We start from the raw sequence: 14,008 nt of genomic DNA, 5'->3' as shown, positions 1-14,008 counted from the left end.
AATTGCTCTCTTTAGCAATGTCCACCTTTAAAAACAGCTTTGAGAAAGTGAACGTTATTTTCACAAGGTGCCATTTCAGTTTATGTTCTGTACAAATGGCAGCGCATAGACTAAATATCAAAGGACGAAAAAGACATTTTGTAGAAAACTGGATGTAATTATGTGTCCATATGTCGACAGCTATCGTGTGGCCAGTGAGAGCATGTTGCATGACAAACATACACCCAAAATGATCGGTAGGCCTCCACCGTTGGACAAAATTGCGGACAGAAATGCGTACAGCATTAGCTTGCTAGCAATACCTTCTCAAAATACTTGATTTCATATTCCAGGATGATGCCGTTCGGTCGGTCCGGTTCGGCCCAGGAAAGTGTGATGCTGCTCTTGCCAGCGTGACCTTTTCTCACCATACTCACCGGGGAAGGTGCTGCGTGCACACATACACACACACACACACACACACACACACACACACACACACACACACACACACACACACACACACACACACACACACACACACTGTTAATTAAAACCCGGCAAACACAGAGCTGACATCTGGCAACCATGTGTCATGGCACCTCATCCTTCGTTAATGTTAGGTGTAGAAAATACCGCAAAGGGCCAACATGGCTACGCTGAGATCATTTCAAGACTGTGAAGATCATTCCAACCATTTGTACCGCATTACTATGAGTATATGTCTATTTGACTCATTTTATCCATCATGTGTCCCCCCCACGCTCACTTTTCGTATTCAAACTCCTTTGGGGATGCTTGATTGTTTTCATCCCATCCAGCCAATGAGAGGATTTCTAGTCCAAGGCAGCTCAGCTACAATTTTGGCATTGAGATGCGTGAGAGCCTAATTAAACTATCCAGTTAAATCTTCAGCAATTCAGTACGCGCTGGCAGTGGAGAAGGCGAGTTGAACTGCGACTCAGTCAATCTGTCGCAGAGCTGAGGGAACCGCAACACTGCAAAATATTATGAGCAACGCTAGCAGGCTACTTCCTGGTTTATGTAGGGAGATGGAAGAACTTCGAAAGTTGAGCGGTTGAGAATTTGACGCCAAAAAATGAGGAGAAACGTTTGCCTGCGAAATTGCACAAAACTGGAAGTTGAACCGCTGTCATGAACAACGTCAGTTATGCATTTGTTGTGAATTAAAGGATGCCGTTTGTGTTCGATGTCAGAGAATCCACAATATCAAGTTTAACTCACTACCCAACTGTGAGAAAGATCCCTACAACAAATTCTAAAAGAATGCATGCACATGCTTTGAATAGCCTCAAGTTGCATGTGGATTTGCAATAATTTCCATTTCCACACGGGCTATGAGGAAATTTATTCACAAATCAAGTGAGCTGGCTTGCATGTGTCTGCATCCCTCATTGAGCCATCCTGTTGTAACCTGAACTGCTGGCCCATCTCTCAAAGGGACAGTTGGAGAATCTACGACACAAGAGGCTTTTAACTGGGCAAAATGCTCCCTTTGGCAACATGTGCATGTGTGTGTGCGCGCGACCGTGTGCCTGTGTGAGTGTGTCTGTGACACCAAACAACGTTTAGGTTTCAATATTCTCGGTCCACTTCTCCAGGGAATAAACCATTGCTGCAAACACAGTAACTGTATCCTGAGTAGATGGCTTCACAAAAGTCCTTATCGGCAACATCTTAAAAGCCTGAAACCCAAAACCAACACACATGCACACGCTCTTGTTTTTAAATACAGTGAAGGCTTGGCTGTCATGATGACAGAGTGGCTTTATTTTATCCTGCAGATTAACCGGGAATAATGCAACAAAAATCCATACAAGACAAAAATGGAGGCATTGCATATGCATATCATACCACTCTTCGGGACTTGCACGCAAAAAAATTAAAACATTATAATGACAATGAGAGAGAAAATTCTCTCAGACCCTCCAAATCCTGGTCACCACCTCTTTCGGCTCCTTCCCTCAGGTAGGTACTATCAAAGTATGCACACAAAACCCAGCAGACATTACAATAGCCTTTTGCCTTTCTAAACAGTCCTTAGTCGCTAATTCTAGTTGTGCTGGTTTGGTGATTTTGCACATTCTTTTGTGACAGTAATGGAATATTGTTTATTGTAGCTTCAGCTCTCTACTTATTTGTAAAACTGTTTTTGACTAATACACTATTCCACGCGCCTGGACACACTACGTGCTCAAGGACTTCATTGCACATTTGTCATTTTATCATAATAACTGCGCCACTGATCACCTCAAACTGTGCGCCGGTTCTCCCCTGCGCAGCTGACGATAACTATTGCACTAGTGCTGATTTATTTTCACTGTGGTTTTGCTTGATGACTCTCCGCATCACTGTCGTTGTTCGGCGCTAACGGCACACTGACTTTGTATAATAGCATAAAGACCCTCTTTATTTATGCGTCACGTACTGAATGCTCTTATTGTTTGATTAATGCTTGTTCTGCAATACTTGAGTGGCTCATAGTACCCAAGACAACATTCCTTTTGACATTTTGGACATTTTTGGCCAATAAAGATGATTCTGATTCGAAGCGACAAACTAGCAACCTCACATATTGGGGAATTTGGACCCAATCAAACAGGTATTTTAAATCTGGTAGTTTCGAATAGACTGATTAAAGATGGCTATTTCTTGGAATTCAACTTCTCCTCAAGTTGCAAGCCACCCGCTACCAAAAGCCTAAAGACACGGCGACAGCTGCCTACTTGACACGTTTAAGTACCTCCGTCTTACAGCGTGATGGGCGCTGAAAATAAAACAGAGAGAACCACTTTCGCTCTGCAGCTTTTGAAAAGAAAAAAAAATCTATTCAGACCCCGGAACATTTAACTACGGTTTATACGTACACGGAGAGAAATGTCATCAACATGATGAGTAGAACAAAAGTGTGAGAAAGAGAGCTAACCTTTCACAAGAGCCGATTTCATCTTGTTTTCTCGCAAGTTAACTTGCTCTCTTTCATACCAATCTCGTGTTTGATAACATCTGCGATGCAATCCTCCCAGACAAACAAGACACTCGAACATCTCTATTCGCAAGGGTATATTCATAAAAGCAATGAAAAATATACCGGTAAGTGTTACGAATGAGCAAAGCCAGAGAATGGAATGCAGCAAGTGACACGCTCTGCAAAAGTTCATTTTCAATTGAATCAAGATCAAAATGAAATGACTGGCAACTTGCATTCGCTTGCTCCATTTTGTTGCTTCTGTTCCCTCCTGTCGCTGTCTTTGTTTTGTCCCTTCTCTGCCTATAACTTTCCTCCATCGCGTCTAATCTGCCCGTTGGGCTGATCTCCATGCTCCTTCCGCATCTCCTGTGTCCCACCTGCCCTTCACTGCCAGCAGCCTCTTCCACACTCGTGCCGACACTTTTGTTATTCAGCAGGGCTTTACAGGGACACCGTGAAACCACCTATTTATCTGACCCCCTTTATCAAGTGTGACACCTCCCACACTTCACACGGCAGATCTACTCTTCCTCTGCCTGTCGGGGTCGGCTCCCGTTGGCCTTCTCTCTTGCCTTCTTTTGCTGGATCAAAACACACGTCCGCGCGACACTGATCACAGTCATCGCGGAGCAATTCCATCACAAGGGGTGCGCGTAGCAATGAACAAAATGGACTGAGGATTTAAGGTGAGGCAGAAAATAGGATCGAAACCATGCTGCTCGGCTCGGCGGAGGAAACATTCGTTCCGGTGGGTGTTGTGAGGGAACATCTGGGAAAGGTGGCAGCTGCTTTGCAGCTCTGGTAAGTAACAGAGCTGTCAGCCTTAATCAAGCCATTGAACACAACTCTGTCAGGAAATTATTGCACTGTATTGAATGGCAATGACTACATTTTTGTGTGCTGCGGGGGCATACTAGTTAGTATCTTTCCTCATTGACCGTAAGCAACCTGCTGTCACGAAATAACAGGATCATACCTTTGGAGTAATCTTCCTCTCCATCTGCTGTATGCAGTAAAGGAATTATTCGTAAACTGTGTGTGTGTGTGTGTGCGTGTGTGTGTGTGTGCGCGCACGTGTTTATTTTTAAATCTCAATTAACCGCTTGGCCATTACCCCTTTCCAGATGACAATATTCAAGATGGCCATGGATAGAATGAACAATGATGTGATTTAGTAATTCTGAATTATTTAAAGGGATGGACAACTTGTCCTTTTAATGTGCTCTCATGTGGCATTGCAGAGGCCTCGTGCCATCATGGATGCTTCCATGAATGTAACCCAACATCGCTGGCATTGTGTAGCCGTTCTGTATTTTGCAACTAGTTAAGACTAAACTATGACTGCTGGTGCAACCAAAGAGGGGCACCACATATTCCCCTCAAGAGGCAATTAATCACCGATCTATTTGACACAATGATGCATAATTGTAATGATCCAAAAATCCATTATTATGCCCAAATCCTGCGCCAAATTGTAGATGTTTTGGTAAAAAGGGGGTTTACTTTAAACCAAATGGATCAACGCATGATGATAGATGACGGCCATTAGCGAGAGAAAAACAAAATCCAAAAGCCAATCTGTCTATGGCACAAAACAGTTTTTACTCACTGTTTGCTAATGTGTACTTGCCTCCAACGCTACGAAGTTAATGATCAAGTGTAATTTAAGCAATGCAATTGCACCCATTGTCGAGGAGCGGCGATTTTGCCTATCATATGTAATCTCGTGTAATCCCTAATCTCCAATTGGTTAACTCTAATCCCGCTACAACTCCGATGAACTCAAAGTGAGCTCTGCAGTCCGGTGTAATCCCCTCAGACTGCTGACAGTCACGGTGACAACGGGGTCAGAGGTCTGTCGGTTCTCTTGACTGTCAGACAACCATCTGTCTCTTCCCTCCCTGACCGAGTGACCGTCCCTGCCGTCCACACCCGTCCGCTGCTATTTCCACTTAAGCATGCAGAGCGTCTGTCAATAACCCGGACTACAAAATTTCTTTAAAAGGCTTCTTTTTCAATTTATCTCCTGAATGGAAGCATTTCAGAGAAGAACACACACATTTTTTTCATCTCATTCCATTTAAGAAGATGCTGTCGGAATTTGAATCTCCATTTGAAGGGGATCCAAGAAAGGTTTTGGTATTGACAACTATGGTGAGGTTCAATGTCTCAATGTATTAACCCTTTCACGCACCCTGTAACCTGATAACATGGTATACTGTCCACTGTAGTACCCGCTGTCCCCGAAAGGGTTACCTGTCATGGTCTACTCGGTCATTGCTGTCGCAAACAAGATGTCACAACTCCAACACAAAATACAGCAAAAACAACCATCATCTCAACATTCATGTCATCAGCGTAATTGGTCTCAATGAGTTTGCTCCGCCCACACACGACCATCTCTACACAAACAGTAATACATATGATGTTGCTCGGAGTGTCAGCTTCCAGGAATTGTGGTCGTTTATCCATCCATCCATCCATCCATCCATCCGTCTTCCGATCTGCTTTATCCTCACAAGGGTCGCGGGGGGTGCTGGAGCCTATCCCAGCCGTCTTCGGGCAATAGGCGGGGGACACCCTGAACTGGTTGCCAGCTAATCGCAGGGCACACGGAGACGAACAACAGACCGTGCTCACACTCACACCTCGGGACAATTTGGAGTGTTCAATCAGCCCACCACGCATGTTTTTGGAATGTGGAAGGAAACCAGAGTACCCGTAGAAAACCCACGCAGGCCCGGGGAGAACATGCAAACCCCAAACAGGAAGGCCGCAGCTGGGATCGAACCCACGACCTCTGTGAGGTCGACGCACTAACCACTGGACCACCGGGCCGCCTTATGGTCGTTTCAATGAAAGAATTTCAATGGAGACTCGGGCACAAGTACAAGTAAGCACAGTGACAGACTGGTTTAGCTACACTGTGATAACATGATCATCTGGCGTTTGTTCCATTTACCAGAACAGTCCCAGTGGACGCACAGAGATTCAAAAGGACTTTGTGAACTTTGGAATAGAAAGCCATTATGTACCAGCTTGATTGGTGGTCACGTTGAGTGACACATACTGCTTCGTGCGGTCTTTGGCAAACTCTGACACGCCATTGACGGCCTCCAGTAGGAAACTGTAGTTGGTGTGCGATTGCAGGTCGGCCACCATCACCGAGGTGTTGGATAGGCCCGCCTGACGCGGCAGAAAGCGCACGTTTGGGCCGCACTCTTCCAAGCCTCTTCCGCCCGGCAAGACTTGTTGGCAAAGGACGTTGTAACGGATATCCTTCCTGCCTCCGGACTCCATGGGAACAGACCACTCCAGGAAGACACTGGTCTCGTTGACGTTGGAGATGGCGTTGCGCGGAGCGGACGGTGGCCCTAAGAGTCACAAGGGCAAGTTGCAAGTTTGATGACTGTTGTTGACTTAATTACAGTCATGACAATTTTAGAAATAAGCATTGTGTGTTGGACTTAAAAAGCTGCACCAATGAAGAGCTAGTCCATTCATTCATAATTTGACATCTTATTTGTTCTTCTTCACAGTGCTTGCAAAGAGGACTGGAAACCAAACTGAATGATTTTTTTTCCCATGTTTCTGATTAAATATAAATCACTGAAAACATTCTTGGAACTGGGAAGGAGATGTGTTCCAAATTAACCCATCACATTAAAACATATTAAATGTGAGTCAGCACATACCTGCTACCATTTTTAATGCTTCTGATTGACCCCAAATAAAGCTCAGTTGTTCTGGTACGCTTTTCCAGACACATTTTTTTCCCTTTCTTTTTCATTGATGGCGAAAAGTGCCATGGTCCGCTTTTTGGCCATTTGTTAGTGAAAAAGAAAAAAAAACAGTTTTCAGCATTTTGAATAGCGTACGCATGCTTGATGTTTTTTTCCTGAATGTCTCTCTAAATGGGACAAATCAAATGTCAATCTGTGCCAAATGTATGCAAACACAGAAGTTCAATCTTACGTGTGCAGGCCATATTGGGAGGATCAGAGTCAATCTTGTAATATCCTTCTTCACAGCTGCATAAAGTCGCTCCAGTGTGCCGGGCCACACTGTGGGGTGGACATTTACTGCAGAGCAGGGAATCCAACAGCGAGCGGTAAAACCCCACTTTGCAGGCTGAAAGACAGGAAGGGAGTGGATGTCACAGGGGGTGGGGGGGGAGGTGAAAAAAATGAGATGATAATGGCAGATGTACAGGTGGAAAAGGGGAGTCGTAGGGGGGGGGGGGTTAAATGAAGTGGGAGAAGAAGAGAAAACAGGACAATGCCGTTTGCTGCTTTGACAAAAAAAGGAGGTCACAGCGGCAATCACGCTTTCCCGGAGAGATTTGATGTGATCACAGATACCAGTTGCAGCAATAAAAGAGAAAAAAAAACACATTTGCTGTTCTGTCAGCATCCCTCAAGGGATCACTGTGATCTCCTCATGTTTCAACCGAGGTACAATTTGGGGACTTTCCTTCTTTCTTTTTTGTAAGTGCTGGACACAGAAGGCCCTTCAGATGTTGACATTCAAGCATCCTTTAAGCGAGTCAATTAGTCTTTTGTGGTTTTGCACAATATATTGATTGTGCAAGGGGCTGTGAGCTGTCACAATGTGACTGTCACACAACTTGAATGGATTATGTACAAACGACTGCTGGTGCCGCTGCTACTCAGCCTGCCAGTCTCCAGCTCGCGCTGATTTGTCGGCAATTATGATTTTGCACGACTTGTATTCACCGGCATCTCATACGGGCAACACGTCACACGACAGAATGCAAGAAAACAGATGTCATCTCCCAAACACAAACGGGTGTCAGGGAGGGTTGACACACGCAGAATGTTAACACGCGAGAATGCATCATCGACTTCTGTCCCCGCAGCTATCCAGTCGCTGACTTATCGCCGCAACATCCTCTCCCTCGTGTTGCCGGTGTTCGCAGACAGATACAAATAGCGCGTGGAATAATGGAGCTTCCACAGGCGGAGCCTTGTCCTCTTAAAGGATCTGTGCTTCATCGCTCCTTTGTTTCTTATTGGAGCGCTTTGGTGGTCCGTTCAGACCACAACTGTGATTAATAACTACATTAAGCGCAGATAAAACCGAAGAGGTATAAAAAAAAAAGGGAAAGGACGGAGATAAAGGAGGAGGATAGAAAAGAGCGAAAAGCGGGACAAAAGAGATGGGCAAGATTTGTGTGTGTGTGTCCCGGGCGGCAGTGAGTCACCTTGATGGAACCTTGGCCAGTTGTCATGGAACGTTAGGCCTGAAAAATTCTCTCTCTGACCTTGCCGTCTGACAGGCAATCCCCCCACCCCCCCCCCCCCTCCCCTTCCTCCACACACACACACACGTTTAGCAGAGAGGATGTAGGGATGTAACAATGACGGCAATATCGCGACATTGCAATATTTAAATGACCACAACATCGTCGTAATGTCACTGATTGTTTATTAATCGTGTCTTTCACAAACTGATGCCAAATGGGAGGGCACTGTTTGTCTACAACCAGCAGCGGGTCTGTTGATTCAGTTTGTTTGTTAGTCTAATGAAGAACATGAGCTCGCCCAGCTTTGCCAATTCCACCTTGGCACCATTACTCCACAAAAAAAACAAAAAAACAAAACAAAACAAAACAATTCTCCATCCTTAAGTGCAACCCAACAATCGGATTGAAAGTAGTTTATACAGACTTGGGTCCTTTCCATAAAACTTTGTAGAGGTCTCGCACAAGTACCATGTACAGTGGAACCCATCGCGTTTTTTGCTTTGGATAAAAAGTGTGTGTTCCTTTGTTTTGAGCCACAATGGAACTTTGACTCCATCGTTGAAAGCAAAGTGACCTGATCACTAAAAAAAATGTTTTTTTTCACTTGTTTAATTTGAGATCCATTCTTTTTCATTTCATTTAGGTCAGGGGTGTCAAACTCATTTTTTGTCACGGGCCACATTGTAGGTACGGTTTGCCTTGGAGGGCCGTTATGAATTTTGGGAAACCATATAAATGTTTAATCACCTCCGCATATTACATACACAGTGCACAACAAATTGATGAAAAACTAGTTTTAAAATCTGAAGTCAAGAATAATGAATTGTATTGTGGATTACATATGACAATTATAAATTTTGGTTAAGACTTTAGCAAGCATCAAGGAACTTGACATGCTTGATTTGCTTTCGCGGGCCACATAAAATGATGTGACGGGCCTGATCTGGCCCCTGGGCCTTGACTTTGTCACATGTGATTTAGGTGATAATAGGCAGTTTTCCCGACTTGGCTCACATTCCCCTTTGTGTACGGTATGGATGAACTCCAGTCAGTTTCTGGCATCCTCCACAAAGGGGGTTTGCGACATTCAAAGAAAACTCTTTTGTAAACAGCTAACGACCTTGGCGGTGGTCACCGTCTACACTCCACTGAGGAGCTGAAGTTGCGGTCCAAACCAGTGAGCTGCTAAACTGCATCTTGAGACTTTAGAAATACCACAGTAAAGTTCTACTCCATTCTGTGTGCATATCCCAGGATGTGGGAGGGACAATTGGACACCTGATCTGTTCCTGATACACATACTCCCCTCAAAACACACACACACACACACACTAGATTTATCACCACCATCATCTCCGGTAGCTCCCCTCGACTTCCACCTCCACCTCCCCCACAGACAAATTACAGAGAATGGAGTAACTGTTCATTTGTAGTACAAAGCCAAGCCAGGAGACCTGGTTCTTTGGCTCACAAACCAATCCAACAATAATAGCACATTTCTGGACAAAAATGGAAGTGGTTAAATTTTTTCATGCATTAATAGAACATCATAGGACACACACTAGCACGATCTGAAGGCGGAAAAAAACCCATGAAAATCGTAATGGACGTATGCGAAATTGAAGCAAAAAAAAAAGCACAACGACAAGTGAAGATTTAAAATGTTTGAATGATTTTTTTTAAATCATCCAAACTAAGGAAATTAAATGACACAAAATTCTAAACGTGTCAATGTCAGTCCATCTCATTCCATTTTGACATATGTCATGACATAAAAGACTACAGTCAATTATACTAAATACTCAAGTACTACCATCTCATTCCATTTTGACATATGTCATGACATAAAAGACTACAGTCAATTATACTAAATACTCAAGTACTATCTCCAGAAAACTTGCAAATGACAGAAGATGAGAGAGAGAGAAAAAAAAGAACAAAACCCCTGCATGTTGCTTTAATGAAGTTGAGCAACTCCCACAGGAACCAACATTATTGACGTTGAGGTATTCATTACGTGCTCATTTCCATTTCTGTTCAATTTATCACACATGCGCCACATGAAAAGTGAACGCCAATCATGAGTGGATAATTACCGACAAGCAGGATTTGTCAAATGCGGCAGAACATATGCTGATGACCCTACGCCGATGTCATGCGTGACATAATAACGTGATCGTCATTTCACGATTTTTCTCGCCTTGATCCAATCAATCAGCATATAGATCGCTACAATTGAATTGCTCATTGACACTAAAGGACAAAGCCTCACGCATGGATTTTCATACCGAAGCTCACACGCACACATACCGACCTGTTTTCTATGGTGAGTCTTTTTATGGTCATGGCGGGTTGACTAAAATGTATCCTGCATGTGTGTGCGTGCGTGTGTGTGTGTGTGTGTGCATTTGGCAAGCACATGCGTGTGAGGGCGTGCGTTGGCCTTGGCCAAGATGCCTTTTTGATGCCACACAGCTTTTTAATGCACCGAACAAAGGCTAATAGGTAATTAATATGCAATACACGCTAATGCGCCATTTGTGTGTATATGTGTGTGCCTAATATGCAATTAATATGCATCACACACAACGGCATCCCTGGCAATTAAGGATCCGTTGGCGTCCTATGACGGCGTTTAATGAGCATCCTCTTCACTTGAAGACATCACTTTTAAGTACGCAAAATGTCTTGGAGGTGGGACAAGGAGGTGTTGCGAATATTTTGGTGAGAATATTGGACAACGTGGGAGGGACAAACCCCCCGCCCCCCCTTTTTTTTCTCATCCAGTGTTTCTATTTGAACTCATTGAATTTCTGTGGGTTTACCAAATGTTGTGTAGACATACGGGCACCAAAGTAAACTCGGATGCAAAATTGATTCGGCTGATCCCTAATACAACGCTGGTGTGTTACCAGATAGGATTGTGGACCCATAAACCACATCAGGAAACAAAGTAAATATCCTCTTCCTGTATTTGTCCCACAGCGAGATACTAGCCAAAAAAACACCAACAAAGAATACATGAACACATTTGGATGTTTATATGCGTGTATGGGGCATGTATCGAGTAGCTTTGTGTATGATTGTTCATTTATTGTTTGTGTACATTGCGTGTCTTTGTGCCGGTGCGCGTCCGTATTTGCGAAGAGCAGCGTGTGAACACAAACAACGGCAGATGATAATGTAGTAACATACAGTGGAGTCAATGGGGCTTTCTTTTCATGCTGGGCAATGGTCCTCTCTGTGATCCCAACAATCAGTGAACAAGCAAGAAAAACTACAAAGGCCAAGCAAAAAGGTCACAATTGCTTCTGAAGCAAAACCAATTTAGTGGACCAGTGAAGCTCTGCTGGGGAAGGTTGGACATTAGCAGTACATCGCGTCCATAAATCAGCGAGCTCGCTGCTCCTGGCTGACCAAGTATAAGGACAAAATAAATCAAGCAAATATAAATAGGCATTGGATAAAATATGTATAGGATGCCTACTAGCATTTAGCCGGAGGGGGGCAAAAAAAAAAAAAACCCTAAACATAATGGCTCTCAAAGGACCACTAAATGCAAAGCAGGAATGAGGTGGACTCGGGTCAGGACCTCGGTGCTATCGCAGTACTCTAGAGAAATCATCTCACAGAGGGAAAAACAAAACAACGCCGTCACCTCGGCACCTCACATGTGGACTGTTCACAATCAACAATGTGCATCCAAAGCACGCCTGTGTCAGTATGCAGTCGGTGTGTTGCAGCTGCACGTACAGCTGGAACTCATTAACAACATGCACGCTGATATATTACGCACTCTGACTCGGTATACAATGAGATAATCCATCCATCCATCCATCTTCTACCGCTTATCCGGGGCCGGGTCGCGGGGGCAACAGCTTTAGCAGGGAAGCCCAGACTTCCCTCTCCCTAGCTACTTCTTCCAGCTCTCCCCGGGGGATCCCGAGGCGTTCCCAGGCCAGCTGGGTGACATAGTCACTCCAGCGTGTCCTGGGTCTTCCCCGGGGTCTCCTCCCGGTGGGACATGCCCGGAACACCTCACCAGGGAGGCGTTCAGGAGGCATCCGAATCAGATGCCCAAGCCACCTCATCTGGCTCCTCTCGATGTGGAGGAGAAGCGGCTCGACTCTGAGCCCCTCCCGGATGACCGAGCTTCTCACCTTATCTCTAAGGGAGAGCCCGGACACCCTGCGGAGAAAACTCATTTCGGCCGCTTGTATCCGGGATCTCGTTCTTTCGGTCACGACCCATAGCTCGTGACCATAGATGAGGGTTGGAACGTAGATCGACCGGTAAATTGAGAGCTTCGCCCTTTGGCTCAGCTCCTTCTTCACCACGACAGACCGATACAACGTCCGCATCACAGCAGACGCTGCACCGATCCGCCTGTCGATCTCTCGCTCCCTCCTGCCCTCACTCGTGAACAAGACCCCAAGATACTTAAACTCCTCCACTTGGGGCAAGATCTCTCCCCCGACCCGGAGGGGGCACTCCACCCTTTTCCGACTGAGGACCATGGTTTCAGATTTGGAGGTGCTGATTTTCATCCCAACCGCTTCACACTCAGCTGCGAAACGCTCCAGTGAGAGTTGGAGAGCCCCGTTTGAAGGAGCCAACAGCACCACATCATCTGCAAAAAGCAGGGATGCAATACTGAGGCCACCAAAACGGACGCCCTCAACGCTTCGGCTGCGCCTAGAAATTCTGTCCATAAAGATTATGAACAGAATCGGCGACAAAGGGCAGCCTTGGCGGAGTCCTACCCTCACTGGAAACGATTCCGACTTACTGCCGGCAATGCGAACCAAACTCTGACATCGGTGGTATAGTGACCGAATAGCCCGTATCAGGGGGTTCGGTACCCCATACCCACGAAGCACCCCCCACAGAACTCCCCGAGGGACACGGTCAAACGCCTTCTCCAAGTCCACAAAACACATGTAGACTGGTTGGGCGAATTCCCACATACCCTCGAGGACCCTGCTAAGGGTGTAGAGCTGGTCCACTGTTCCACGGCCGGGACGAAAACCACACTGCTCCTCCTCAATCTGAGGCTCGACTTCCTGACGGACCCTCCTCTCCAGCACCCCTGAATAGACCTTACCAGGGAGGCTGAGGAGTGTGATCCCTCTGTAGTTGGAACACACCCTCCGGTCCCCCCTTTTAAAAAGAGGGACTACCACCCCGGTCTGCCAATCCAGAGGCACTCTCCCCGTTGACCACGCGATGTTGCAGAGGCGTGTCAACCAGGACAGCCCCACAACATCCAGAGCCTTGAGGAACTCCGGGCGGATCTCATCCACCCCTGGGGCCCTGCCACCGAGGAGCTTTTTAACCACATCGGTGACTTCAACCACAGAGATAGGAGAGCCCACCTCAGGGTCCTCAGACTCTGCTTCCTCCAAGGAAGACGTGTTGGTGGAGTTGAGGAGGTCTTCGAAGTACTCTGCCCACCGGTTCACAACGTCCCGAGTCGAAGTCAGCAGCGCCCCATCCCCACTGTACACAGTGTTAGTGGTGCACTGCTTCCCCCTCCTGAGACGTCGGATGGTGGACCAGAATTTCCTCGAAGCCGTCCGGAAGTCGGCTTCCATGGCCTCACCGAACTCTTCCCACGCTCGGGTTTTTGCCTCGGCGACCACCGAAGCTGCGTTCCGCTTGGCCAGTCGATACCCGTCAGCTGCCTCTGGGGTCCCACAGGCCATAAAGGCTCGATAGGACTCCTTCTTCAGCTTGACGGCATCCCTTACTGCTGGTGTCCACCAGCGAGT

At 46.0% G+C, this 14,008-nt stretch overlaps 1 protein-coding gene across 1 annotated transcript in view; it reads right to left on the bottom strand.

The window, feature by feature from the left end:
• Positions 1-14,008, bottom strand: part of epha5 (EPH receptor A5) — a 63,457-nt gene that overhangs the window by 23,173 nt on the left and 26,276 nt on the right. The window contains exons 4-6 of the mRNA XM_086134283.1: positions 6,947-7,102; positions 6,007-6,345; positions 303-427 (exon numbers count right to left, since the gene is read on the bottom strand). Of these exons, the coding sequence (XP_085990409.1) occupies positions 303-427; positions 6,007-6,345; positions 6,947-7,102 (620 nt within the window). The remainder of the gene's footprint in view (positions 1-302; positions 428-6,006; positions 6,346-6,946; positions 7,103-14,008) is intronic.

This window comes from Hippocampus guttulatus, chromosome 17, assembly GCF_054856545.1.
Source record: "Hippocampus guttulatus isolate MCC_2025c chromosome 17, RoL_Hgut_1.0, whole genome shotgun sequence".
In the NCBI taxonomy this organism is placed as follows: domain Eukaryota; kingdom Metazoa; phylum Chordata; class Actinopteri; order Syngnathiformes; family Syngnathidae; genus Hippocampus; species Hippocampus guttulatus.
This window is presented reverse-complemented; position numbering and strand designations above follow the sequence as displayed.